Below are 26660 nucleotides of genomic sequence, written 5' to 3'. Positions count from 1 at the left end.
TTTGCAGGCATTAAAAAACAGAATAAATCTAGGACTGGTGGAATCATTAAACCTCTGGTCATTCCTATCCTCTGAACGAACCCCGTCTAGGAACCACCAGTCAAAACAGATTGGTATGAGGCTCCCTGCAGTGTCACAGCAGCTACACAGAGAGCTGCAGAGATCCACTCACGTATCACATCTCATACCCACAGAAACACACAATTCATATACAACACCATCCACAAAGTAGTTTGGAAGTTCAGTGGATTCTTTGAAATCTCTCTTTTCTTTGTATCCACCTGTTTCAGTTGTCTGCACCCGTTCTTTTCCAGATGGTTCTCGGTTGGGTCTCGATTTGCTTTCCATTTCTTTGTATAGAAGCAGTTTGTAAATTTGAGCTCCATATAAATTTAGTCATGAAAGTAGAAATCTAATAGTCTGTGATCTGGGCTAGAAGAGACTTATTTTGAGAGGTTTTATTAAAGCTACACCATCAATATTCTTCATACTAACCATTAAATATAATATGAAAGTTTATACGTAGAGATAAACACCGTGACATATCATCAAACATTGGAGTTCGCCTTAGCTCTGTTTACTTTTCTAACGTCCTTCAGCTTGTTGTTTCTGTTTTATGAGGAACTTCATTGTATTAGTTCCCTCTTATCTTCATCATCAACCTTGTTTCCAGTAAAGACGAAATTAACGAAAATGAAATTAAGCGTATTGGGATTATGGATAAAGTACGAGGTTTAAGGTTAGCCACTCTGAAGCATTGGTATTTGCTGAGATCATGATTGATTCAGGTCTGACTGGCAGGCCATGAAACAAAACCACCGGACAGGAGGACGGACCAACTGGGAAATAATACACACAGAGGTTTGGACCTCCCAGCTGTGTGAAGAGTCTGTTGCTGGCAGGACAAATTTAAATACATCGCAGACTGGTATGGTAAGTCTGGTTTTGGCTACATGACTGAGGAAGCCGTTAGTTTCATTTAAAGGCCTGTTTACAAGCAAGACTCAGACCCTAAGCCCTCTCATTAGACACACACACACAGAAACACACACACAAACACAGATGCCGATTCAGCTGGCTTGCATTTTCTCGTACAGTCTGAGGAGAGTTACTTCTGTTTCATGGAGTCATCAATATGCAGTGAGGTTAAAACTAATACATCCAGTTGTTTTTGTCTTTTTATTCTACTTATGGCAGTAATTAATTTTTGAACCTGAATTCACAAAAAGTCATGAACATAAACTCACAGATATCCACCTCAGAAATATGGCAGGAAACCTAATCTTCTCCTATTCTTCCATTGTCGAAAAATAGAGCTTCGGCCAAGATTATAGACACGGAAAACATTTTTATGCAAATTGCCAAATCTAGTCTTTGTTCTCACGTCAATATTTTTTCAATAAGCGTGATAACTAAAATAACAGAGATACAGAGGATTTTGTCTGTTAGTAACCCTCCTGAGTTTTTCATAATATTGAAACGGTTTGATTATGACACAATTTCCTGAAATTTTCCCAGAGGCTCTGCAATGTACACTGCATTGTGTTGATAATGCAACACAGCTCCGTGCACAGTGACACTTGCATTAGCTTGCTAACAAAGAAATGAAGAGAGGCAGGGGTGGGACAGAGGTGGTGGGGGGGTTAGTTGTCTGTTAGAGTGGTTACAGAAAGGAGATGTGGAGTATAGGGGCCACGCTGGACGTTGTGATCTATGAGCGTTGCGTGTGTGAAGAGAGTTCGGCCACTTATGGAGCCTATATCACACATTCCATATTTAACTGAGTACCAGCGCAGAGGCTCACATGTTAAACACATGCAGCTGACACACACTCTCTGCTGTACCCCAGCAGTACGACATACAGTCTCATGCCACATGTTGGGAAATAATCAATTTTCAGTCTCCAAATGACTATATGCAGTAAAACAATATGCAGCATATTACCTATATCTAAGCATCTCCTGAAACAGAAGGATGGTGTGAGGCCAGGTCAAGGCCCTGGGGCTTTACGGAGATCCATTTAAACTCAGTCAATTGATTGTTTGATAAATCCCTCCCCTGACGATGGATTGTCCAATCGCCACATATTAACAACTGCAACGAGACGTAGCAGGTCCGGCTTTGGATTTCAGGTTGGGGGGGGGGTTGTGCATGAACAAGTTACAGAGATACTCAATGTGAGCTATTACCTTTGTTTCTGCTCACTACCAACATAGTGTTGTATACTGTAGGTATGTAAGACCCATTTTAACAAGGTTTCTCCACCAAGTAGGTCATGTTTTTGTTTGTTACTTTGAAGTATAATTCCAAAACTAGTCAACTGATTTCCATGAAATAAAATTAATATTTTATGAAATTTGGGGAGTTGGGGCAAATTCTGCATTTTGTTGATTTCTCAGAACAATTCATGGATCTTGATGAAAAATCTGACATGTAAAGGGCACTGACAAAGTGTACATGTTGGTACTGAGCGATTCAAAATCCAGATCTAGTGAATTTGAATATCAGACAGAATCATTGACTTCTTTTTAACTCATGGTTAGATAATGTTTGTTGCAGGATTACGATGAACAATTCTGCCGGCGACAATCTTGAGAAGCCTCCTTATGTCTGCAGCTGAAACCAAGAATCCATTGTTTAAAACAATTACTGGGATCTTTGAAAGGTAAACATGCCGCCGTTATCACAGTAAATTACATGTTTAGTGTAAGAACATTTCACAGGTGTGGCAACAGTCAACAGTAAACTCAATCCCAGTGAAAGGGATGCAGATACAAACAAACAAAGGTTGGCTGCTTATAAATGCTGCATTTAATCTCATTGAAGCAAGATGTTTATGCTGCTCCCTGTATTATGAGAGCACTGCTGTGTACGATATCAACAGTTTCAGTTGGTGCAAGTGTTAGGTGTTTTTATTAGGTGACATGGAAAATGTTTCAGACAGCCCACAGTTCACCAGATAGACTCGCTTCATCATGGTTGTGGTTTGAGAGGTGCACTAAACATCACAGACAGAAAGATATCTTCAGCCATTCTGTAAAATAACAAAGGTCTATCATTGTAAGTCCTCATAAGAAATAGAAAGTAAAAACAAATCGTGCGTCAGATCATTGTGAGACAGCAGTGCATGAGCTGAAGCCTGTCTGAGCTGGAACGTGTTTGACTTAGTTTCATTATAGAAGATTTGAAATGTCCAGGTGGCTTCTGTCTGCAGCTTAACAATATACCTCTGAAAGAACATGCAGCTAATAGCATGTTTGTACAATTGAATGCTGAAATGCGTCTCAGAGTCATCCACTTTGGCATCCACAATACATGCTGACAGTGTTTAATTTAATTGATATGGTAAAGTATGAAAAGGTGAACAGTAATTATAATGATGGACAGAAACTCATTTTGCCAGCGTATAATGATAGAGATCTTTCACATTTGACTTCACAGACTAACAGAAGTCCTTCCAGCTACCTGTTGTGGTGGCGTGCACATTCTTGGCCAGGTTCTTGGGGTTGTAGCTTACAGCAACAATCACAGCAACTGAACACAAAGTCTGCACACTTCATCTTCGGCAGATTAAAGAAGCACAATCTATTTGTTTTCACTTCATTGGCTGAACGTTTGCACAAGTGACTGTCATGTTCCCATAAACATCCTGCAAAGTTTGACGGAATAACAAAGTTGTTGTATATGTTTAATACAGCTATAAACCTTTTATGAAATCAAAAAGTGATTATGAGAAAATAATGATAAATAATTTATAAAAAAGTTTGTAAATGAACAGGATAGGGACAATAAGAATTCTGTAGACATTTGGTTTAATAAAAAACTGCTAGTGTTTTTCCAAGGAGGGCGTCCAAAGCTGCAGGATTTGGAGTTGACTTTGTCGAGGAGAAAGTGGGCAAGGCCTGCAGAACACATGTATGTATACATGCTGCAGGAGGTTGTGTCATCTTGTTGCTGCGGTAAAACAGATTAGAAAGTCGTAAATGTTGAGGAGATTATTAATAATTCCTGTAGCTGTGCTTCCTCTGGGAACAGTTCTGGCTGAAGATCATGCACGTCTCCTTCAAATTAAACAGGTCAATCAACCATATCACTGTGCAGATGAGAGAACATGCCGTTCTTTGGAAGTCCTCCGCATATTATACACATCAAGTGTATTACGCCGGTTTTCTGCCTTATAAATATCTCTTCTTGAATCAACAGGTTGATTTCAGCCCTGAAATCCAGAGCACTGACATTCACGCATCTCTGTCCAGACCCTGGATCAGCAGCAGGCTGAGCAGTTACATTCCACACGACATGTGACTCAGTGTGAAGCCAAACCACACTGTTTTACTGAAGTTACTGAAGCTCTGATGGACAAAATGTGACACAGACTGCACTGCTGACAGGCCTCCCCTGTTCTTTAAGTGTTACACTATTTATCTGCCACCTCTGGAGAAACAGCACTGCAGCCACAGACTGAGCCTGTCACAGCCATTTGTGGCAGACCACCTCATTCAGAGAATTGCTTTAAGTTGCAGTTAATCTAATTCAAAACGTTTTAAATGTCTTGGTCTGATTCTTTTCTGTTGACATTACATTCTGGACATGATATGTGCAGGATTGAAGTTAATGGGCAGTTTATTTCCAATGATGTCATCTTGTGTGAAAAAACTTTTTACAGAGGAATTAGGTTGCTGCAGGAACTGAGTCATTGAAATGTGTCGTTGCAGCCTCTCTTAAATGGGAGCAGAGAAGATGGAGAAACAGGAACACGTAGCGGATACATATTCATGTTTTTCTCTCTCTGTCCTCTTTGTTGAAGTATCTATTCTTGTCTTAATTAAGACCAGTTATTTGATGCAGCTGAGCTCAGTCTACCAAACCAAGAAGTGAATAGGAGACAGTAGAAATGTGGAAAGAGAAAAAAACATGAGAACAAAGTAGAATGAAGGAGCCCTACATACGTACACGTGTGTTTGAGACTTTTCCCAACATGTGTTCGCCTCATTATCTTTCTGCTGCTGCTCACTCTGCAGGAATGCAGGCCAGCAAACACATGTCCATCACCTAAACCCCAGTGACACACACACACACACACGGGCACACACACACACACACACACACACACACACACACACACACACACAAGCGCACACAAACATTGACACTGTGTTAATCAGAGACCTACACAGCCCCACTTTCTGAAGGATCCTCCACCCACCCCTATCCCTCAGCTGGACTTCGGTAATAAGTTTACTGATGCTGGAGTCGTCAGAGAAATGATGCTAATGAAAAACACATGACGGGATCTGTGTGCAGTCATCTAAACAATAGGGAGTGGGTGGGAGACAAATGAGAGATGCAATTACAGCTGTGCTTTCCTCCGAAGAGGTCCAGCGTTCCCAGTATTTCTCACAGGATCCTGACATGTTTCCGCATACATACAAATATGCAAACAAACCTGCATGCACACTTATTTTTTGATGTTTTGGAGGCGAACCCTCACATGCTCGTGCTCTGCTGTGAGAGCACAACATAACAGACACAGAGGGGACACATGAAAGAGTCTCCGGGCTTCCAGAAGGAGTTAAGATTAAATCTCTCTGGCCCTGAGCCGAGCAGAGGGGGAGAAGAAACACTGTGACCTTCAGAGGGAACAAACCCAACAGGCTGCCTTGTCCACCAAATGAAAGAGAGAGAGAGAGAGGGAGGGTAGGGTTTGTAAAGGAGAGAAACAGAGGAAGAGGGAGAGAGGGAGGGAGAGAGAGAGAGAGGGCTAGGACAAGAGTGAGAGAGGCAGAGAGACGAAAAGACTCAAAACTTGTGACTTTACAAAGCAGGGCAGGTACCAGAGGCAGGTAAGAAACTTTAATTGTTGTTTTTGATGAAAAACAGACAATAAAATGAGAATCCAGAGTGTGTTTGTATGGGACACGAAAAGAAGCAGAAAGAGCAATGTGTGTGTGTGTTTGTGTGTGTGTTTTTTGGACTGAGGTAGAATCCTGGCACCGGCACAGGTGGTTTGTTTCTATAGAGACCCTGTGCCATACAAAGTGGTACTCTGTCCTCAGAGGAGCCGCTGCGCACTAGGATTCTTACAGTTTTCTCCACTGCACGTTTCCCATCAGTGAGTGAGGAGAGTTGCTGCTGCAGGGTAATTGAAATATGAAGAGACAGAAGATTCTGGTTATAAAATGTTCCTGACTTTGGCTGCTGCAGAAGGATCTTCATTTTTGCAATTTTTTTTTAAACCACAGGTACACACTGATTTACTGTATTTTCAGTGTGTTGAACATTCAAATTGCTAGACTCAGTGCAGTGGGCATGAGTCTAGTTTAAACTGGCTGATGATGAAGACAAAGAAGCAGTGATGACAGTTTCCAGTCAGGCAGGAGACCAGACGTCTGCAGGAGGCTGACGCTGCAGAGCTCTGTGTTCTCTTTTCAATCTCTCTCAAGTTCATTTGGATTATATATAACTCTAAATTCACCATTTTTCTCAGAGCACCTTATAACCCTCTCACTACACACCCAGCTGTAGAGCCAGTCTACAGCTGCACGGCCTGCGCCACTGCCACACCCACATGGGGAAATGTTTTGGCACCAGAAATATCTTCTGGTGAGGATTTTTCCAATAGGAGGACACATACTGTACATCTATCACTGGTGCATTGCAGAACTGACATAAAATACACTACATCACTGTTGACAGATATATTGAGTCACATGTCTAAGCTCCGTGGTGCATGACGTTACTCATTCTTTTATGAAACGCTGGTAATTATCTTAGGTTCAAAGAATGACTCAAGCAATTCTGCAAGAATTGGAAGAAACTGGAAGGAGCTTATCTTCAAAGACTTAGTGGCGACAGAGAGCTTTGTTTCACTGGCTGCTTCTCATGAGGAATAATCTTCATCTCCTGATAGAAAGGAACTTAAAGGACAGTTGCGATATGGACAATAGACTTCAGAGATAATAACACATTTGACAGCACTTCAAAAGGGCTTGTTAACAAAACTGGCAGTCATTAAAAAAAAATCTTTAAATCTGATATTTTTGGTCTTTGATGTAAAGAAACTGCGATGAAAACAATTGTAATGACAAGAAATTAAATATAATTTAAATTTCAAGGCAATTTTGAACCATGGTCTTTAACTTTAGTCAAAAATATGTGAGATTTCCATTTAAGATCATCTATAATCTAATGTAAACTTATCCGCAGATGAGGTTCCAAATGAAATGTTGAACTTGGACACAGCAACTGAAAAAACAATTCCACCATAGGGTCCATTGAGGAGCAGCATCAGGAGATGGTCCAGGTCTCATGGAAACTGAGTATTTGAACTAGAGATTTTAAAATATAGTTATAATGGTTTCATGGCAACTGGACAAAACTAGCTAATGAAGATGATCTGCTCTTACTAAAGCAACAGAGGCTGGTCTGATTGCCCTGGTGTGTGAGCCAAAGGACACCGGACCTGCAGAGATTTAGTCCAAAGAATCTCAGAAATCTCAAGAATCAAGAGCAGTTCTCCCACTGATATGTCGATTTACTTATTGGGGACACAAATAATCCACCAGTGAGGCGGCCTTCTCTGTCTGTAAGTCTTTAGCTGCATGCTGGACTGCTGGGAGGAGAGAGCTGGTTCTGGGTTTGAGCGAGGGGCTGGGAGGTTCTAAGTGGCTGAGAGGGAAAAGGAAGGGCAGTGCCAGGGATCACTGTCAGAGAAAAGTTCAGATATGTTTTTCCAGGCGGGACAGTTTCTGGCTCACAGCTTCATTCCTGCCCCGTGATTCATGTGCAATGTTTATCGAACTGGCCAGACGCTGTTTTTACATGGAGCAAAGTGATTGGAAACTACTGGAGCCTTTGTGACGCCACACGACATCTAGTGGGCCTCAATCATTATGCATTTTGACAGCTGTGTGGTGGCTGTGTACCATTGGTTTGTGCTCACGTGGTACAAAGAAACAAACACACCGATTCATTTTGGATGATACAAAAAGTCTAGGATTGAGAGATGGCAGCAGCACAGGAGCTGGAAGGAAAATCAAAAGAATGTATCTGGTATTTATATGGAAGAGTCTTGATATAATAAGACAAACATCTGGAGCTGTGTGTGTGTGTGCGTGTGTGTGTTTGTGTTTGTGTGTTTGCGTGTGCGTGTGTGAGTACACATACTATTGTGTGTGCATGCATTATAACCTTCTATCTTCTCTCCTGGGGAAAGTTTAAACTCTCTTGGCATCTTGGATGAGTTTTGTAACACCAATGTCCTCATTAATGCGAAGTCAAAAATGCTAAACTCCCTATTTCCACAACTCTGAAACACTAAGTCAGAATGACAAGATTTTCCTGGATAAAAATAACCTGTGCCGTGTATAGACCATTGCAAACTTATAATAAAGAGTTATGTTTTAAAATAAAGATCCATCGGTCTTGTTGGGATTTGTTCCAGTTTCCTTTGGGCCTCTCCTCAGTCAAAGAGCTTTTACCTTCCAGACCTGCAGTCTTCCCCTGCACAGCAAGTGCTGACAATAGAGCCTTTATCCCCGAACTTTTCATCCACTGCCTCATAAGTACTAATTTCCTGTATCAGTCTCAGCCCCTCCTGCACTGACAAAGACAAATCACTCTACCCCAGACTTTCCCTCTAACACTCCATCTAGCTCAAATTACCAAACCACAAACCAAATATCTGAGACTGTATTTATTCATCATTATCTATTCACTCACGTATCATTTGTACTTTTAAATTAATTACCAGACTAATTTCTTAGGCCTTAAATCTTAATTAACTTCTGCCAAACAATATTCTAAGGTCATTGCTGGAAAAACTGTATCTATTATTTTGTAAGGGCAGCAGAGTGACTACCTCTGTTTTGTGCTCTGTTGTAGGACGATGAAGGCCGGCGCGGGACTCTTCTCTGCATTGGCTCTGTTCCTCCTAATTGGGGCAGTGTTCACCCAGAGACCTCGGAAGCCCACCAGGCGTCCAGCCATCAGGAAGCCTGCTGTACCGGCAGAGCCAGAGCCCCAGGAGCCCACAGATTTCCCCCCACCTATCCTGGGCCCACCCTCATCTTATCCTGACTGTCCCCGAGAGTGTTCATGCTCCCCAAGCTACCCAAATTCTCTCAACTGTGAGAACCGGAACATCCGCGTGATCCCTCTCATCCCATCCAGAAGCCACTACTTGTATTTGCAGAATAACTACATCTCGGAGGTGACGGCAGAGTCATTCGTCAACGCCACAGAGATCCGCTGGGTCAACTTGGCAAACAATCGCATTCATCGCATAGACAAACAGGTGAGGAGAGTTTTCAAGATTCATATTTAGGATTTCAAAATAACATATCATTATCTCGAAATTCTTTATTTATCTCTCATGCAGGTATTTGAGAAGATCCCGGCACTGCTCTATCTCTATGTGCACCGGAACCAGCTAAAAGAAGTGCCTGCAGGCCTCCCAGCCGGTCTGGAGCAACTCCGCCTCAGTAAGAATCGCATTTCCAAGATACCAAGTGGTGCCTTCAGCAAGATGGGGAACCTGACCCTCCTCGACTTGTACCACAACCAGGTAAACCTCTATTACTACTTTGTCGTTCAGATGTAAGCAGCGACAACCACCGGCATCTCCAGAGGAAATATAAGTGTGTAACTGATATTTTTCTCCCCAGTTGAGTGATAGTGGCCTGGGAAAGAACACGTTCAAGGACCTGAAGAGCCTCATGCAGCTCAATCTGGCTCACAACATCCTGAAGAAGATGCCTGATGGCGTACCCAGTGGCCTCATACAGCTTTTCCTGGACAGGAACCGTATCGATGGCATCCCAAGGCAAGTATGCACTGCGAACATTTTCACAAAGCTTATGAAAACTCATACAAACACACTGCATATATTAGAGTATGTGTTGTGGCTTTTAAATCATTTTGATAGTACACAAACTTATAAAGAGAATGGCAACACTGTCATTGCCACAGCGCACCCGGATTGCATGTATAACTCCGGTGTACCAGGGAGGAGCCCTTGCAGCATGCTTTGCGGAATATCACACACAACTTGCCATCCATAAAACTTTTATGGATGTTTTAATGGGCCACTGAGAGGGGCGGTTATGTCCTGGTGATGCCGCTGATCAGTCTGACTGGGATAAAGAGGGCTGGACACGGCTCTACAATAAAGCAATGGCGACAAATATAGTGCATTTTGTCTATATTAAATAGCAATGCTCAAAGAGTATGCATCTCCCCTCTGATGGTTTTCATTGTTTTTGTAATGTTAGGTTTCATCTAAAATGTCACAACAATAAAAAATATGCATCGTATTTATGAGAAATCCTATAACAAAAATCAACCTTGTCCGTCAACGTTGTGCTTTGGTTTCTGAGGGTATCATTTCCTTTTCCGTCAGCTTTCTTAACAAATGCATTACTGTATCACTGTCCATTAGGATGATCAAGCCACAACTTGTATCGATAACAATAATAAAAATGTAGGGGGATCCTAAGAGCACCCGAGAGCAACGTTAACATTGTACTAACTCTTTCTGTCTGCTGTTCTTTCCTTCAGAGACTACTTCAAAGGCTTCACTCACCTGGCGTTTGTGCGGCTGAACTACAACCAGCTCAGTGATAAAGGAATTCCCAAAGCTGTGTTCAACGTCTCCTCCCTGCTGGACCTGCAGCTGTCCCACAACCAGCTTTCTTCTGTTCCACTCATCAACAGTCACCTGGAGCACCTGCATCTCGACCACAACAGCATCGAGAGTAAGTCCGACTGCATCCTCAGAATATGTGGGAGGTTGCAGAAATATATCCATGTCACGATAAGTTGAGACATGAGAACAACACTGATCTTTAAAAGACATTTAAAGCTTCACAAGTCAATAATTCTATGTCAACAATGGTTCCAATGATGATTTGCGATGCGAAAAGATCATAGTAACGACCCTGCAGAGAATTACTGCCTGACTCTTCCCCTGAGCTCTGTGGAGCGTTTTAGCATCTTTCAGCTCATGTATTTATTTTTCCAGCCAACAGTCATAGCTTGGATTCCCTCCCCTTGTTGAAAGGTAAAATAAATCAAACAGGAGAGTAACTGAGATGTTACACAAACAGTATTTAATGTACATAAAGCTCTGCTGTATACCAGACCTCCTAAACTGAATATCCGTTCACACATGTTTTTACATCTGGAATTGTTTATAAGGAGTTATTTGACTTATTGTCCCATAAACCCGAATAACCAAGTGTATTTAAGTGGTCCAGTCTAAGTTTAACCCAAATCTTAAATCTCTATGTGATGTAAAGACGTTTTGCACCACAACAAATATTTTCATCTTATTTTAGATTAGTAAACGGGTTGTTTGGTTCAGGCTCACTGCTCAGATAAAGTCCAGGAGTGAGTGGAGACCAAAACAGATTGAAAAATACCTTTTTGCTTGTTTGAAGAGAAACAACATTTGAAGTCTTGACATTCAGACTGCGTGTGTTTTCCTCACAGGCATCAACGGCACTTTGATCTGCCCTAACGGACTGCAGGGCGAGGTCATTGATCACAGCCATGGGCCCAGACTAAGGTACATCACAGGAAAGCACATATTGGCTATAAATAAAACAGATTAAATAGGAAGTGATGCGTAATGTGTAACAAGGAAGGTCATTAACTAAAAATTGTTTTTAACCACGAGTCATCATATTGGCATGTTAAGAACCTGTTCTGTTGCCTCAGGTACCTGCGTCTGGATGGAAATCACCTGAGCCCCCCGTTACCCCTGGATGTCATTATGTGCTTCAGACACCTCTACTCAATTGTCATTTAGGCCTGGGGGGACACCAACATACATAAACCACATGCTTGCACGTGTACACACATAAATCACACACACAAACACACACGCACACACCTATGCACACACACACGCTCACTCAAAGAGTCATAGTGCACAAATTGAAATTAAGGAAAATCCTGCTCAGTGAAGCCTGAGGTATATCCACCTGTACATCACGTGGAGACGAGTTACTAAACAATGGATATCAGATGAATGGAAAAAACTGTAAAACTTTAATTGTTTCATTGTTGTCGCCTCCAGAACAATGGCCTCAGCATCTGGGCACAGTGGATATTCGGACATTGAGGGTTGTAGGTTCTTGTAGAAGTCACAGTTCTTTCCATTCTTTTTTGTTTATAAAAAACTAGATTGAGTAAAAGCCTGAAAATGCAGGTACATCGACAGACACAACACATACGGAGGGAGGGCATTATGTTCGCTTGCAGATGCAATTGGAGCAGCTGCCCCGATTAAGAACCAACAGACCAGCGGTGGATGTCAGAAGAACCCGTTAAAAAACGTAACTACCATGTAGTTGAAACTGTCCCAAATGTGCCTGTGATTTTCAAGGTACTCCATGTAAAAATGTATTTCTATTCTTGTTATTCTTAGTCCTCTGTATATTATTCTTCTGTATAAAGAAGCTTTGTAAAAATAATGGAAAATAAAAACGTTTTCATTCATTTCAAAGATATGTGATTACTTTCTTACCACCCACCATCAAATGGTATCTCTGCATCAATGGACAGGAATAAACTGCCATTATTCTGGAGGGAATAAGAATCAAAGACTGAGGTGAGACAAGTTCAGTTTTAGAGTGTTTTGCGTGAAGGTTCCGTGTGGAGTGTTTGACCACTTGTTGCACTCAGAGCAATTAAAGCAAAAGCAACACAACATACACATTTCTGTTGCTGCTATCAAGCTAATGCACTGATCAACAGTTGACATGGATGTAAACACATCAGCAGAGAATCAGTAATAATAATAAATAATTTCTAAAACATCATCCCTTAAAAATGTTTCATTAGAAAATCTGATTAATTCAGTGGGTTTGTAGGTCCTCAAGGATTGTAAATAGAAATACTAAATGTAAATCTGAGTTTTGTTTGTTAACAACACCAAAAACACAAGGTCTTTTACACGTAGACCTGTTATTTGCGACATCAATGTATATTCATATATCTATGATCTTATCTAAAACTTTAACTAATATCAAAACTAATTATGATGATAACCATCATCATCAACATATCCACAATTATCACATCATAATAATCATGATAATCTTGGATCAGACAATTTCGGAAAGGGGGGCTAAAGCATAAATTAGAAATGACAACCATATTTATTTCATGTTTGACAATGTTAAAAAAATTAGCTTAATCCCGTGGTTCCAAGTCAACAGTCAGGATCCCTTCAATCGTGACAAGCTAGGTCTAAGGAGTTGAGAGATGATTACAAATCATATAAGACAGAAGACAAACAGCTGTTCATTTATTATTCCTTTGAGGAAACATGAAGGTAACATCACTATATGGTTAAAAAGGTTGCAAATAATTTACTCCACATTCATCAAATAAAAATGTAGTGTTTGTGTGTTTGTGTATGACATGAGCACAGATATGATAAACTACTAGATGCTGCAGCAACAGAATCAGAGACTGTGAACGATTAGAAGTATGTTTAAAAAGCTCTGGGATGACCTCTACTGGTTAGACACAGGCCTTCCTGAGATAGGAAGGGCTGCCGGCTGTTTTTAACTGCCGGATGTACTTTGTAGAAATAAACTTGGAAATTTTGCACTTCTCTTTTTACATATATGTTGTTACTGGTGGTGCAGCATCATAGGATTCATTGAACACGGGTTATACCTGTTTCCTTTCCCTGCTTGTTATTCTTCAAACTGTGAGTGAATTTTTAAGCAGTCATAAAAAAATATATTGGCCTGACAAGCAGGTGAGCAGGTCTGGCAGGAGTTTCCGATAGGGACTTGTCGAACAGAAGTTAAGTCACTTCCAGAGACAGTGCTCCTGGAGGGAAATGACAACTCCTGTGTCTCACAGTGTGTAGATGGGGCTTCCAGCAATGCACTTGACCAGTTGTTACGCACTCAGGAGCAGACGTTAGAAGTCAAACACAAGACAAAACTGATATTGGTGCAAAACATAAAAAAAGGAGAGATCAACACCTTTTAAAGGCTCATAAGCCAAAAGATTTAGGTAAGAGAAACACTGCTGAATAAATTAACGTTTGCAGGGTTATGACGACACTCTAATGAATGACTCACTCTATTATTGCACATCTCATAAGTGACAGTGGAGGTCAGGAAAGAGGAACTCTTTGATCACTACTTTTCCTTTGTTTTTCCGTTCAGGTGATGAGACATCAGCTGGCATTTCCTTTACCTGCAAGACACTTCCTCCTCCTGTAAACCAATTTGTGCACATGTACGTGTGCAAGTGCATGTATGTGACTGTGTGAAGAGGTGCAACAACAAACTCCCCCTGGTTCCACTATAAGAGGCGACAGCATGGAGACACAGAGACACATCTTCCCCAGGACTCTTCCTCTCAGCGACACACACACAGGTGAGTTCCCAGTTGGGATGGTACCTGAGCATTGAGAGAGCCACCTGCTCGCCTCTTAGATTCTCTTAACAGAGTGATGAAGAGACAGTGTTTGGCCTATGCTTCAATTTTAACAGTGATTTGTTACATGGATTAACTTTACTGTGCTGAAAAATCAGTTTAATGTCATTGATTTTGTTTATGTTGTTTTTAAGAAATACATTTACGAATTCCTGCTTCTTAGGTTTATGGATTTGATGGTTTGGTCTATATTGTATATTTTGTCAACCATTATGATTTGATTTTTTGTTGTTTTTGGTTATTCTTTGTTGGATTACACTAATTATCAGATGTCGTACATCTCTATTCTTAGACACACATAATAAATGACTGTGAATAACATATTTCCACACTTCTTTTGCCTCCAGGTAACCATAGTGATGGAGATGCTGCTCAGCTGCTCTCTCTGCCTGCTCCTCCTGCTCAGCTGTCTGAGGGAGCCTGTGGAGAGCCGACACCTCCATGTGGGCAGCTGCTCTGTCGACATCCACACACACGAACTGCGGAAATATTACTCTGCCATACGATCAGACGTGGTGAGTTTAAGTCTCTCTCTCTCTCTCTCAAACACACACACTCACTCAAAGTTCCTAATTTAAAACAAACGTTTAAAGCCACAGAAACAGCTGCTCGTTGCATCATTTACACACAAACACGCTAAAAGCATTATTGAAACAAGTCACACATGTTAGGGTGGAACATTTGCAGGAACTTACAAGGACTAATGAGATCTATTATGTTTTTTATTTTCACAGTTAGCAGGAGACCATGAGATTGGAGTAAAGCTTCTGGACAGATCATTGATCAAAAATGTCCCGGTGAGTCTTTTTATTGTTTCTGTATCACACTATTCCTATTTCTAAAACACAGACAGCTCAGAGCTATATAAACAGTATTTGAGTGTGCTATATGTGTACTGAAGTATGTCTTTATCAGGAGGGACAGAAGTGCTGCTTCCTGCATCTTCTGCTGCGTTTCTACGTTGAGCGAGTGTTCAGCAACTACGCGTCCTCACATCCACAGCATCGGCGCAGCTCCAGCACTCTGGCCAACGCTTTCGTCATCATCAGAAAAGATATACATAAATGTGTAAGTGTCTTGCTCAATAATAAAGCCAGATTTGTTATCATTTGAATAAGTTGATATTAATTAAGGTAATAAATGTGCTCTGCTCTGTTCAGCACTGCCACTGTGAAGAAGAGACCCAGAGAACAATCGACTCCCTCCATGCTGAGTTTATCAAGGTATGTAGTCTCTGAAATAACTCACCACAGTGGACTGCAGAGGGAGCTAGAGTGCAAGCTCTACATGTATGTGCATAGAGAAACTAAGCTGCTTTTCAGCAGATGAAAATCTAAATTGCATCGGTTATAATCTAAAAATGTATAATATAATATAATGCAATATACATAATATCTTATAACATCATATAATATCATATTTGAGTTTAGGGTCCTAAGAGAACTGCCATTTATTTTATTTTTCTTAAGGCATATGATATTGTTTCAACCGACTCTACTCGTTTTCTCCCCGATTCTCTCGGAGCAGCTCCAGGCGAACGAGGGAGCCCAGAAGGCCATGGGAGAGCTGGACACTGTGCTGGAGTGGCTGGAGCGCCTGAGCCAGAATGCACACTCATGATGAGACACAAACTCGTGACGAGACACAAACTCCTGATGAGACACAAACTCCTGATGAGAGTGAATCCCCGAGCTGCCCACAAAACTGAAACTTCACATCTGTGCCTCTATTTTGTATTTGAATTATGTGTTTCTATTTTATTTCCGATGCCATGCGGGCTGTATTATTTATAGGGAGCGAGACAGAAATGTTTAAGTATTCATATTTATTCAAAAACACAAAGATTTCACCATATAATGTATTTGCTTCTACTGTAAAAACATATTTTTGATAATGCTTTAATTTCAACATTAATAAAAAAAAATCACTCTTTATTCTGTTTGGATTTCATCACAAAAAGTAATGTTCTGTGTGGCAATCTGGGGGAGTGAATGAAAACACAGGGTTTTGAGCCAACAGAGAAAAACTGTAGCAGTATCAGTGTCAGTAATAGTATCTGTTATCATCTCTACGTGGCTCATACTACTTGCGCCACCATCTTTCCAAGTAACCTGTGACTACATATAATGGTTTTGCTTTTTGTTAGAATAAAAAAAAAAAGTGCTTTGCCTTTCAGGAAAACAAGTGACTAGTTGTCACTCACTCTTGTCACTTGACTTCCATGCCCCTCTAAAAGCACCGTCCAGGTTTAAACACCCTCTGAGTGTAACAGAAAGAGAAAGAGTTGAGCGATGGGTCACTGGACCGATCACACCACGGCAGAGGGGAAGGCTGATCACCAGACCTTTCTTCCCTCATCCCTAACCTCATCCCCTCCTTCCTCCTTCCCTCATCCTTACAGTCATCCCTTCATCCTCACCCTTCAACCTACTTCCCTATGCTCATCCCTTCATCCTCCTTCTCGTATCCCTTCATGCTCATTCCTTCATCCTTCTTTCCTCATTCCTACCCTTACCCACCTCCATATTCATCCTCTCTTCCCTCCTTCCCTCATCCCCTTCTTTTCAGTTGGATATTGGTTGGGGGGGGTGGGGCTGTAATAAGCTTGGGCAGAATGATACCTGAGACGGAACCACTACATCTTCACCTCAACCTCTTCACTCAACGTCCCTTCATTTCTCCTCAAATCCAATGTATCAACTTCCATTCAAACCTTGAAAGCACATATCTTTGTGGCATGGTTCTTGCTGGTGAAATGTACCTCTAGCTGACAAAGACTTGCTGAATCGAATGGAAAATAAAATAGAGCTAATCGGCTAAGAAGGTGTGACTAGGTGACTCATCAAACAAACTCATGCTTCAAGTAACCAAACATTGCTTAATTTCTGAATAGTAGGAGGATGTGGAGATATGTCATCCATCTATACACACGTTCTATAGTCTAACTAGCTGTAATGAGAGTCGTCATGGAAAAACTGCTTTTGTTTAACCATATCGTACGCATCATAAGCATTGGGCAGATCTAAAAAAACAAAAGTGCAGCACCCATGACGAGTGCTCAGTTGACGCTCTTCCGCTGTTCAATGAGCAGCAGCAGCGTGGTGATCAGAGAGGAGGATTATACTCTGGCTTTATTCGTTCACACAAATCAGGTTCTACCCAGATTCACATCTCAACATCAGCTGACCAAGAAACAACATGTGAACAAATATCCATGAAACTATTAGCGTTGTGATCTTAAACATCAGCATTCAGATGTTTAAGATCAAAGGAAAACATGAGCTGTCGAGATGAGCAGCGGTTACATAAGTGTGGTTAACACCATCTCAGGCACATCTGGGAATGGCCTTATGTACGCATGTGCCTACGCACGTTCATCCAAACGCACACCAAAACAATGTGGAAATGATGGGCTTTCGAATCGAACTGAAATGACTTCAGCTACTCAGATTGACAATACTAAGAATACACAGGTCGGCCGAACTCTGTGTACAGAGGGAATTTTCAAGTTCCATCTCCTCCCAGAAAGATACTTGGTCAGCACAAGGCCAGGGCTACTTTAGTTTGAGTTCACAGCAACACATCATCTACTGTTGCTGGCTCAGCTCTACAGACAGGATAAGGTTTCGGAGGAAGTCTCACGTTTTTGCCTTGAGGATGTATTTACGGTCACATTTGCATGCCACGTGTTAATCCACCCGTTTCCATCACAGTTGTGTTAAAAGATCTACCACAGATACACAACGGTTTTAAAGAAGTTGTCAAAAAATGTAATATTCTAATCAGCGTACAGCTCACATTTGCCATGATGTGAAAACAGGGAGGAAATTATCAAATGAAATGAGCACAGTATTCGTGTCAAGTCTGGAGGAGTCACAGATGACACCAGAATGATGCTTTTTCTATCCCATGACATATGTCACACACATAGCATCATCTTACATGTTGGGTGTGTGGTTGGATATTTTAGTGTCACCCTGGTGTCATAAGATCATGTCTTTAAAACTTTATTGTTAAAAACAATCACGAGCACATTCACAATATGTGACTATTATTTATGATCATCAACACAACAGTCGCTCGACACAAACATAACAGAAACGTGTGAAGAATTCAATGCAACGAAGACAATGGGGGTAAAAGCGAAAGAGAAATGTGGTTTGTAAAGCCATATGATTTCCTCTAAAGATGACATTTGCATGTACAACTTGCACCGTGCATACACACATACACAAAAACTGTGACGCATGAGGTGGAGGAACCACAGTCAGCCGAGCAGCTTATCAGGTCCACAGGTCGATACAACCTCGCTCTGCAATTTGCAATTTAAATCCAATATGATCTGGTGCTGGTTCGGTGATTCCTGCACCAGAGACGGTTGAATCAAGTGGATATGAGTCAGGTTTCAGGAGAAGTTCTGACTGCACACATTTCTGAACACTTGTTAGGGACATCATCAGAAACCAAGTTTAGGAGGTAGAGGGGCAGTAGGAGACATAAAGCAGAGACAAATGGTTTGTACCTAATCATCTCTAGATCAGGCGACTTCCTCTTTCTGTTAAGTGAAACCTGCAAGATAAGATGTGACTGATTCAGCTTTGGCTCCATTTCGTGGAGAAACGGAGACGGACACGGTTTCCTGGCAGAGGTGGCTGAAGAAAAACGTTTGATCAGAAGTAGCAGTGATAGTGCACAATCATTTTTGGGTCCCACGCATAGCATTCACACAGAGAAAGAAATAGACAAATGAAAAACACACTCCATTCTCATGTGGTTGTGGGGAGAGCGTGGCCTAGGGGATAGAGCGGGTGCTCTGCAACATGAAGGTCGCCGGTTCGAATCCCACTCTATCCCATCTGCATGCCTAAGTATCCTTGGCAAGATAGATGGCCCCTCATAAAATGATGAGTGTTCTAAAAAATGTAAGTCGCTTTGGATAAAGGCGACAGCTAAATGACATGTAATGTTGTAGATCTACACTTTGCAAAGCTTTAGTACTATTGCTTGAAAGTTACTAACAACATCCACCTTGGTAAAAAGCTTAGTTTGCTTGTTGTGTGCAGTATTACACAGACACTTTGAAACTTGGTGGACTGAGAACCTCCCGACTTTCTGCTGACTTCTCCGTCCAGTCCCCAAGAAAAAGCTGAACGTCTGAAGGAGCTGATGTGAGAGCACAGCCGGCGATCCTCTTCAGGAGTGAGTGGGCGTGTTCATGATATTACTATCACACAACACACAAATCAAATATATCAAGATGAAAAAGCATTACATCCATAGATGACAAGATTCTGCCTTCGCCTGCTGCACAACCCCTCACCTGAATGCTCCCGAGATGAATGTGTTGTAGCGGAGAATCTCTTGCTGAGCTGTGAATGTCTGAAAGACAAACTCAGGAAAAAGTCTTCTCGGGAGCTCTTCTCGAGGTCACGTTTGGAAACGCCTTATGAGTGTGTACAATCTGTGTGAGTTCTTTGAATGTTGGGCTTTGGCGGAGGTACCCGCGCTACTGAGTGCTATTCTGGTTTTTTCCCCTTGTCAGCAGGTTTGTGCAAAAGATAGTGAAGGTATTTACAGAGGGAAGAGAATTCAATGTTGATGTTAATCTGATTAAAGGAGCAGATGCAGCAGTTTTTAAAACCTTTTTTTAACATCCTGAAACAGGGACTTTTTCAATAATTTCCTAAAGTAATTTATTGAAATAAGATGCATTTGGTGTTGAGCTGTATGAGTTTGTACAATGTGTCCCAACTCGGCCCCAAGATGCTGGTGACATGCACCCAGGTCTGATCAACCTGTGGTGGGCCTGCCTTTGGAAGGGGTGTTTTTTGATCAAGCCCCAAAACCCCTGATGACGCTATAGTACACAACTGAAGATATGTCCCGAACATCCGCTAACATCAACTGGAGGTTGGCATTAATAGGAGCGGTAGAACGTATAAGTGATATTCTCCATCTTGTCCTATGTTCTAAAAAAAATGGTTCTTCTTTATTTATATTATAAGAGCTTCACAGACCTTGTCAGAGGTGCACTCTACTGAGAGCCATACTAGTTTCTTTCTCTGTGATTTTGAGAACATCAGAGTCAAATCATCATGTGAGGCAACAGACTTTTCGGGAAATCAGGAAATAGCTTAAATAAGTATCTCAAGATAGACTGGATTAGTAATACCCTAAACATACACATACCACCCTGACACCCAGTTTCGGCGAACAGCTTTCGAAAGACCTCATGAAGAGGGTGATGATGCTGGTTTTATCACTCAGAAGTTTCTCTGGTCACCACTGGTACCCTGGGGTTGATGACGAGTTGTTGGAGAAGAAGAAACACTCAAACCTACAGATGAGTGACATAATGAACAATATGACACTGCATGAAAAAACTAGATCACAATCTTTCTCAGACTCACTTAACAAGTAAATACTGAGATACCAGCAGACTGAACTAAAACTGCAACCACACAAATCATGAAATCACACAGTGAAATGCAGAGTAACGTGTAGGCTACTCTCTCTTTCTCTCTCTCACACACAAACACATAGTTATAAAGTTTAGTTCTTCCTTTCCAGTTAAAGTAGAGAGAACATGAGGACACCGCAGACTTCTAAAAACAGTCAGTGATGTCAGCAGTAGACAGCCCATTGTGTGTCAGGTTATTCAGACCTGTCTTTTAGTCATTTACATAATATATATGCACATTTTGGCAATTTTTCAAATGTACCTTTAAGATGAACATAAGGTACTACTTCACTTATTTGCACTTACTGTCATGTCATCTTATATATATTTAACAGTATAGTTTTCACCAGGTTCATTTTTTTTAATCTGAATCTATTATATAAAGTGGAGTCTTAAAATACCCCATCTCATTTTCAAACAAATGTACATATTGAGTTTCTGGTTTGTTAGTACAATACGCCTGTGTTCCATCCACCCCACCCATTATCTATTCTGCTTATCCTTTTGAGGGTCATGGTGGGAGCTGGAGCCACTTCCAGTCACACCTAGCGGGAGTACCAGAAGAAACCCCCCCACACACACACACAAACACAACCATACACACCCATACACACACACAAAAAAAATACCGCACTTTCCTAAATCATCATGAGAACTACAACAAGTTTGCAAATGAAATGTCCTTGTTGTCACATATTGGACAATTCCACGAACCCGCTGGTACACAAACCAACACTTTAATTTGCATTTGCACCTACAGTGACCTCATGTTCTGTATATTGTTGCATTTCTTTCTGTCCAAAGTAAAACAGATTTTGTAACTCTCTTAGGACAAACTAGGTGACCTTGTTCTTCTCTCCAGCTCAAACTGTCACCATCTCTTGTCCTAGTTTATGTTGTTTGTATTTACTGTTGGAACAAGGTTTCACAGTCTCTCTCCTGGCCTTGGCACTTGAAAAAGTGCTTTTTGTTTGTTGTGATTTGACTTCTTTTGACTCATCTTTTTAAGTGAAATAATAATAATAATAATAATAATAACATTTACTAATTACATATAAGCTTAGCTGCACTAAACATCTGTATCTGATGTAATATTCCAATTTACTCAAGATAAACTGTCATGACTTTTGAAATTCAGCCTCAAGAATAGATGGCTTTTTTATGCGCCTGTTTACTACACTCTTTGCATCCTGTCTAAAGAATATGCACCTGACTTAATGATTCAAATCAATCACAAGACAATGAAGAAAATGAACTAGCCTATTACATGTCACTATTGTCCAGGAGGGAGCAGTATAGACCTGCCAAAACTAAATACAAAGAACTGCCATTAGTTCTCAATTGGAGGTGCAAGGGGTTCCTTTTCCGACAACAGTGACCCTTGCCAGGGTCACTGTTGTCGTAAGCTGAAGGAAGGTGCAGAACAGCCTTTTCAGAAAAAAACAAAACAGTCACTTTACTGTCAGTCCTTAAATGTACAATCACTGGTAGGCTCCCCATTAAAAAGAATACCCTGCAGTAATGGTGCCATTCATTTACCAGTCTGGATATTCATGTTACAATGACAAATAGTTCCATTTAGACAAAAAGTGAAGAAAACTTATGAACAATATAGTGCATAAGAGGGAAATCAATTAGAATGTGCATTGTGTATTTGTCCTACACTTTTATTGGGCAATTTCAATCTTCCATATGACAGGACCTTTTCAAGAAATCATTTTGTTATTGTACCTCTGCATGTTGGTGCATGAAGTGTTCATATTAGTCTTTGCTGTCTGGGGGCCACTGACTGTGTCATGCCTTTACTCTGATTATAAATCTGTATACAGCACATTTTGCTCTCTTCATGTGAAACAAGTTTCAAAAATTGAACCCTAACCTGAACTGTGACTAATCTTCTGGAAGTTTATTTACACATATTGTGGAGCAATAATCACTTGGGATAATTTTCCCTGCAGCAGTTTTCAAAATACCAGAGTTGCCCAACATAAAAATGTAAATTGTGCAGCGCAGACGGAAGTGGACATCCCCTGTCCACTTCCACCACTGGGGTACTATTATTATCTAACCAACACAACTCTATGAGGTCTCACTCACACACACACACACACATACATAGAGATATATATATATATATATAGACTCTAAACACAGATTTTCAAACATCAGCAACTATTTTCTCTCTGACGAAGATAATGGAATTTGTGAAGAGAATCAACACCATGACTCCTGTCTCCTACTCACATATTGATGTTTCACACATGTCGGTTTATTACGTATGTCGAGGGAATCCACAGCGTCATCAATCGCAGACCACAGCATAATATCACTTCTCTCTGAGGGCATGATTTCCTCTGCTATTGTGGTCATGCAAGCTATAACATTATGTCACTGGCAAGTTTTTAAATTGTCTACAACCTTTTGCATCAGAATTTCAGATTCACAAGTGACACGTCGCAGTTGTAGCAGTTTGGTGGATAAAGACAATGGTACTGATAACACCTGCCATCCAAGAGGCTTCCACAGTTGCAACCGACAACTGGGGGTCCCAGTTACAAGACCTCTGTGGTTCATTTACTTATAACCACCCACCAGTCAGCTCGAACCACTCAGACAAGAGGCATTTCTTGTAACCCAAGCATGTACCACCGCCAACACACACCTGCACCACTCCAGGTGATACTAACAAGGAAACACTGAGGGTAGAAGTAAAAAGAAAAAATTCAGATTCAAATAGCAAAATTAAAAAGTTATGAGTAAACAGAATATTAATAAATATAAATAAATATATAGGTAATCAAGTAATAATTTAATCCGAGTAAAATCGGAGAAAAGGATATTGTGCATTAAAAGGAAAATAATCTGAATGTTGTGGTTGTGTTTAAAGTTATGATAACAGTATGATGCAGTGTCAAAATTCCACGTTGTCAGGTTTCTTTCCTTTTTCTTGAAGTATATTATCAACCTGGTTTCATGGGGGAGTAACCCATTTGTATGTGATCTGAAAAAAAAAACCAGAGAAGAAAAAAGTACCCCACATGAATGAAGCATGTTTAACCATTTGCCTTCCAGTCAGTCTCCTCCCAGGTATCTTGTCTTATAAATAAAGACACTCGATCACACCAGGATGCACTCACCTCCTCAGAGCTGCACCACACCAGGAAGACCTCTCCTCAGAAGACCTCGTCCTTGTCCAGCAAGCAGCATCTGCACTTCTTTTGGGCCCAGTCTCTTCTCTCCAGCCAGACTTTTGCTTTGTGTGCAGCAGCATGGCTCCCTGGTCTCTCCTCCTGTCCCTGGTTCTCCTGTCTCTCCTCAGCTCTGCCTGGACGAGTCCCATGTGCAATAACTATTGTTGCCGTTTCGTGGAGGGCTTCCCTGTCAGACTCAAGAGGCTCCGAGAGGACTATTACCACATCAGAGACTTCTACGTGAGTAAACTCAGCCTTTGACTCTGCAGGACAGCTTCGTGCACTGCATCGCCTCCCTGCGGCCACGTGGCCTGTCAGTGTGCAGGTGATGCTGTGCGCGCTGCACATCTGGGTGGCTGCTGCTGACTCACAGTCTCTCAGTTCACTCATCTCGAGCTTGATTTCTGTTTGCAGGAGGCAAACGATGACCTAGACACGGCGCTGCTGGATCGGAGCGTGGAGGAGTCTTTCGAAGTAAGTTGTTAAATTCACAGAGCCTTAAAAAAAAGAAAAGAAAAAGCATCCTGCTCGCTTTGACAGCGTCATGTAACCAGGCTGATGTTTACCTCAGAGCCCGTTTGCGTGCCACGCCATGAATAGCATCCTGGAGTTCTACCTGAGCACGGTGCTGCCCACAGCCGTGGCCGGAGTGACGGATGAAACCAAGGACCTGAAGCCTCACGTGGAGTCCATACAGCAAATCTTCGACGAGCTCAAGGAAGATGTCACCAAATGTGTGAGTACCCGACGAGTGTCCAGCGTAAAAAGTTGTAATTACGCACGGATTATGCCCAGTGAAGGCTCGGTGCGCAATGTCAGCGGCGCATTTGTCCCAGGAAACCAATACGTAATCTCTGCAGTGTAGCTGATTTCCAGTCGACACCCAGAAATTAAAAAGTAAAATAATGGTCCTTGAGAATCCTGATAAAAAAAGTTTAAAAGTTCAAAACGGTTGGACACAAGTATTCATGCGTTACCAGCGGAGCTCTGGCTGTCGTAGCCTTTCAGGAAAGCATGTGATTAGTTGTCACTTAAAGCTCTTGACCTCCTGTTGGCCAGTGCCAAACCATTCAAACCACTTCCTTCTTTTGGACTTCATCCAAAATCGGTTAAAACATCCCCCAGCAAATGATGATGCGAGGTATAGAGCTGAGTGTGACATAACGGGGAGGAGGTGGCTGATGGCTCACAGGACAGGTCATAATCCTGCCATCATCCACTTCTTATGAAAGAGGAAGAGACGGGAAGGCCGGCTGTTCTTCCTGTGTTTCATGCTGCAACGATTTACTCCTCTGATGGACTGAAGGACACTAATCCACACCCAAGGCCACTTGTTTATTTACAAGAGCCACTTTATTCACGGCGTTGTTTAGGGTCAATTCGGTTCATGATCATCTACAGACTGTTGGCTATTCCTGTTGTAACATCATCTCCCTTTTATTGTTCCTCTAACAGAGAAACTACTTCTCATGCAAGAAACAGTTTGACATCAAAGACTTAAACTCTTCTTACACTCAGGTGAGTCAAGATTTCATCGTTGATTGTAAAATATGTACAGTGCATATATGTGCTTGATTGTTTTTGACATTTCGTTTAACTGACTCATGTGTTTGGCCCCAGATGGAGAACAAAGGTCTTTATAAGGCCATGGGCGAGCTGGAGCAGCTGTTTAACTACATTGAGAAATACCTGGCTTCAAAACGGCGGCGAAACAATGTGGCCTCGGCCTGAAGACAAGATCAAATGTGACATTGTTCAGCTCAGGAAAAAAAAAGTTGCCTATCGACTCTTGAACTCATTTCCATCCATTCCATGATTTTTTAGTGGGTAGGCATGTTGACGGATATGGATTTTCTTCTGTGTCTCTGCTGAACTTAAGTCTTTGTTGTGGTGAGACTCCTGTTTACTATTTTGTCCTGGGGACAAGCACCAGTTTAGGACCATATTGTGTCTTTCACACATGAAGTTGCAGTCAAAACTGTCTTATTAAGCTGATTTATTTATTGTTTGTATTTTTTATTTCATTTTATGTATTTAAAGCTGAATAAATAACTGAATGATAAAGCATGTGTCCTTTGTTTTATCTTGCTGCTGCTGTCTCATGCCATTAATTAAAGGCAGGTAGATTAGTGAAAACATCACATCCGACAGAGCAGCCGTCTGTACATGGGGAACCCCTTGAATGCAAACTCAACAGGCTGAGGCTTTAACCTCAAACGTGACCTATATACATGAATTACCAGCAACGGCCCTGCTGTGTCTTAACTTACTGTAAGTAGCGAGCCTCACACTCAAGGCATATGCATATACGTGCCCATGCAATCGCTCACAAGCAACAGCAAACCGACTTAGTCATATACAAAACAGAACTCACGCAGACGGGTGTAAAATAGAGCAGCCCTGCATCAGGAAGTTAAATTGACTTTTGGTGGCGCTGAGATGTCACCTTCAGTAACTGAGGCATCCGCTGCACCACAGTTCATTGTAATCTGAGTATTTTACAAACAGAAACTGGCCAAACCCGTGGTCAGTGTCTTCTAATA

At 41.4% G+C, this 26660-nt stretch overlaps 3 protein-coding genes across 3 annotated transcripts; all 3 read left to right on the top strand.

Annotated features, from left to right (window-relative positions):
- The first annotated feature begins 5724 nt into the window (after positions 1 to 5724).
- Positions 5725 to 12492, top strand: prelp (proline/arginine-rich end leucine-rich repeat protein). The gene is made up of 7 exons (XM_062398683.1): positions 5725 to 5843; positions 8884 to 9295; positions 9380 to 9565; positions 9666 to 9823; positions 10558 to 10754; positions 11491 to 11566; positions 11719 to 12492. Exons 2-7 carry the CDS (start codon positions 8888 to 8890, stop codon positions 11807 to 11809), a joined length of 1116 nt encoding a protein of 371 aa, XP_062254667.1. The 5' UTR covers positions 5725 to 5843; positions 8884 to 8887; the 3' UTR covers positions 11810 to 12492.
- A 2330-nt stretch (positions 12493 to 14822) lies between these two features.
- il19l (interleukin 19 like) lies at positions 14823 to 16157 on the top strand. The gene is made up of 5 exons (XM_062412138.1): positions 14823 to 14981; positions 15201 to 15263; positions 15382 to 15534; positions 15627 to 15689; positions 15994 to 16157. The coding sequence occupies exons 1-5, from the start codon at positions 14826 to 14828 to the stop codon at positions 16084 to 16086; spliced, it is 528 nt and encodes a 175-aa protein (XP_062268122.1). The 5' UTR covers positions 14823 to 14825; the 3' UTR covers positions 16087 to 16157.
- Positions 16158 to 24072: 7915 nt separating this feature from the next.
- il10 (interleukin 10) lies at positions 24073 to 26143 on the top strand. The gene is made up of 5 exons (XM_062411270.1): positions 24073 to 24357; positions 24532 to 24591; positions 24689 to 24853; positions 25573 to 25635; positions 25738 to 26143. The coding sequence occupies exons 1-5, from the start codon at positions 24196 to 24198 to the stop codon at positions 25846 to 25848; spliced, it is 561 nt and encodes a 186-aa protein (XP_062267254.1). The 5' UTR covers positions 24073 to 24195; the 3' UTR covers positions 25849 to 26143.
- Positions 26144 to 26660: the final 517 nt, after the last annotated feature.

This window comes from Platichthys flesus, chromosome 2, assembly GCF_949316205.1.
Source record: "Platichthys flesus chromosome 2, fPlaFle2.1, whole genome shotgun sequence".
Taxonomy (NCBI): Eukaryota; Metazoa; Chordata; class Actinopteri; order Pleuronectiformes; family Pleuronectidae; genus Platichthys; species Platichthys flesus.
Note: the sequence above shows the minus strand (reverse complement) of the source record. Positions and strands in the feature narration are given on the sequence as shown.

Excerpts from the sequence above, each read along its gene's own strand:
- prelp (XM_062398683.1), top strand. The coding sequence starts at position 8,888 with ATGAAGGCCGGCGCGGGACTCTTCTCTGCATTGGCTCTGTTCCTCCTA. Across the intron at positions 9,566-9,665 it reads TCGACTTGTACCACAACCAG|TTGAGTGATAGTGGCCTGGG; the intron begins GTAAACCTCTAT and ends TTTTCTCCCCAG. Across the intron at positions 11,567-11,718 it reads AGCCATGGGCCCAGACTAAG|GTACCTGCGTCTGGATGGAA; the intron begins GTACATCACAGG and ends CTGTTGCCTCAG.
- il19l (XM_062412138.1), top strand. The coding sequence starts at position 14,826 with ATGGAGATGCTGCTCAGCTGCTCTCTCTGCCTGCTCCTCCTGCTCAGC. Across the intron at positions 14,982-15,200 it reads CTGCCATACGATCAGACGTG|TTAGCAGGAGACCATGAGAT; the intron begins GTGAGTTTAAGT and ends TTATTTTCACAG. Across the intron at positions 15,264-15,381 it reads CATTGATCAAAAATGTCCCG|GAGGGACAGAAGTGCTGCTT; the intron begins GTGAGTCTTTTT and ends TGTCTTTATCAG.
- il10 (XM_062411270.1), top strand. The coding sequence starts at position 24,196 with ATGGCTCCCTGGTCTCTCCTCCTGTCCCTGGTTCTCCTGTCTCTCCTC. Across the intron at positions 24,358-24,531 it reads ACCACATCAGAGACTTCTAC|GAGGCAAACGATGACCTAGA; the intron begins GTGAGTAAACTC and ends TTCTGTTTGCAG. Across the intron at positions 24,854-25,572 it reads AGGAAGATGTCACCAAATGT|AGAAACTACTTCTCATGCAA; the intron begins GTGAGTACCCGA and ends TTCCTCTAACAG.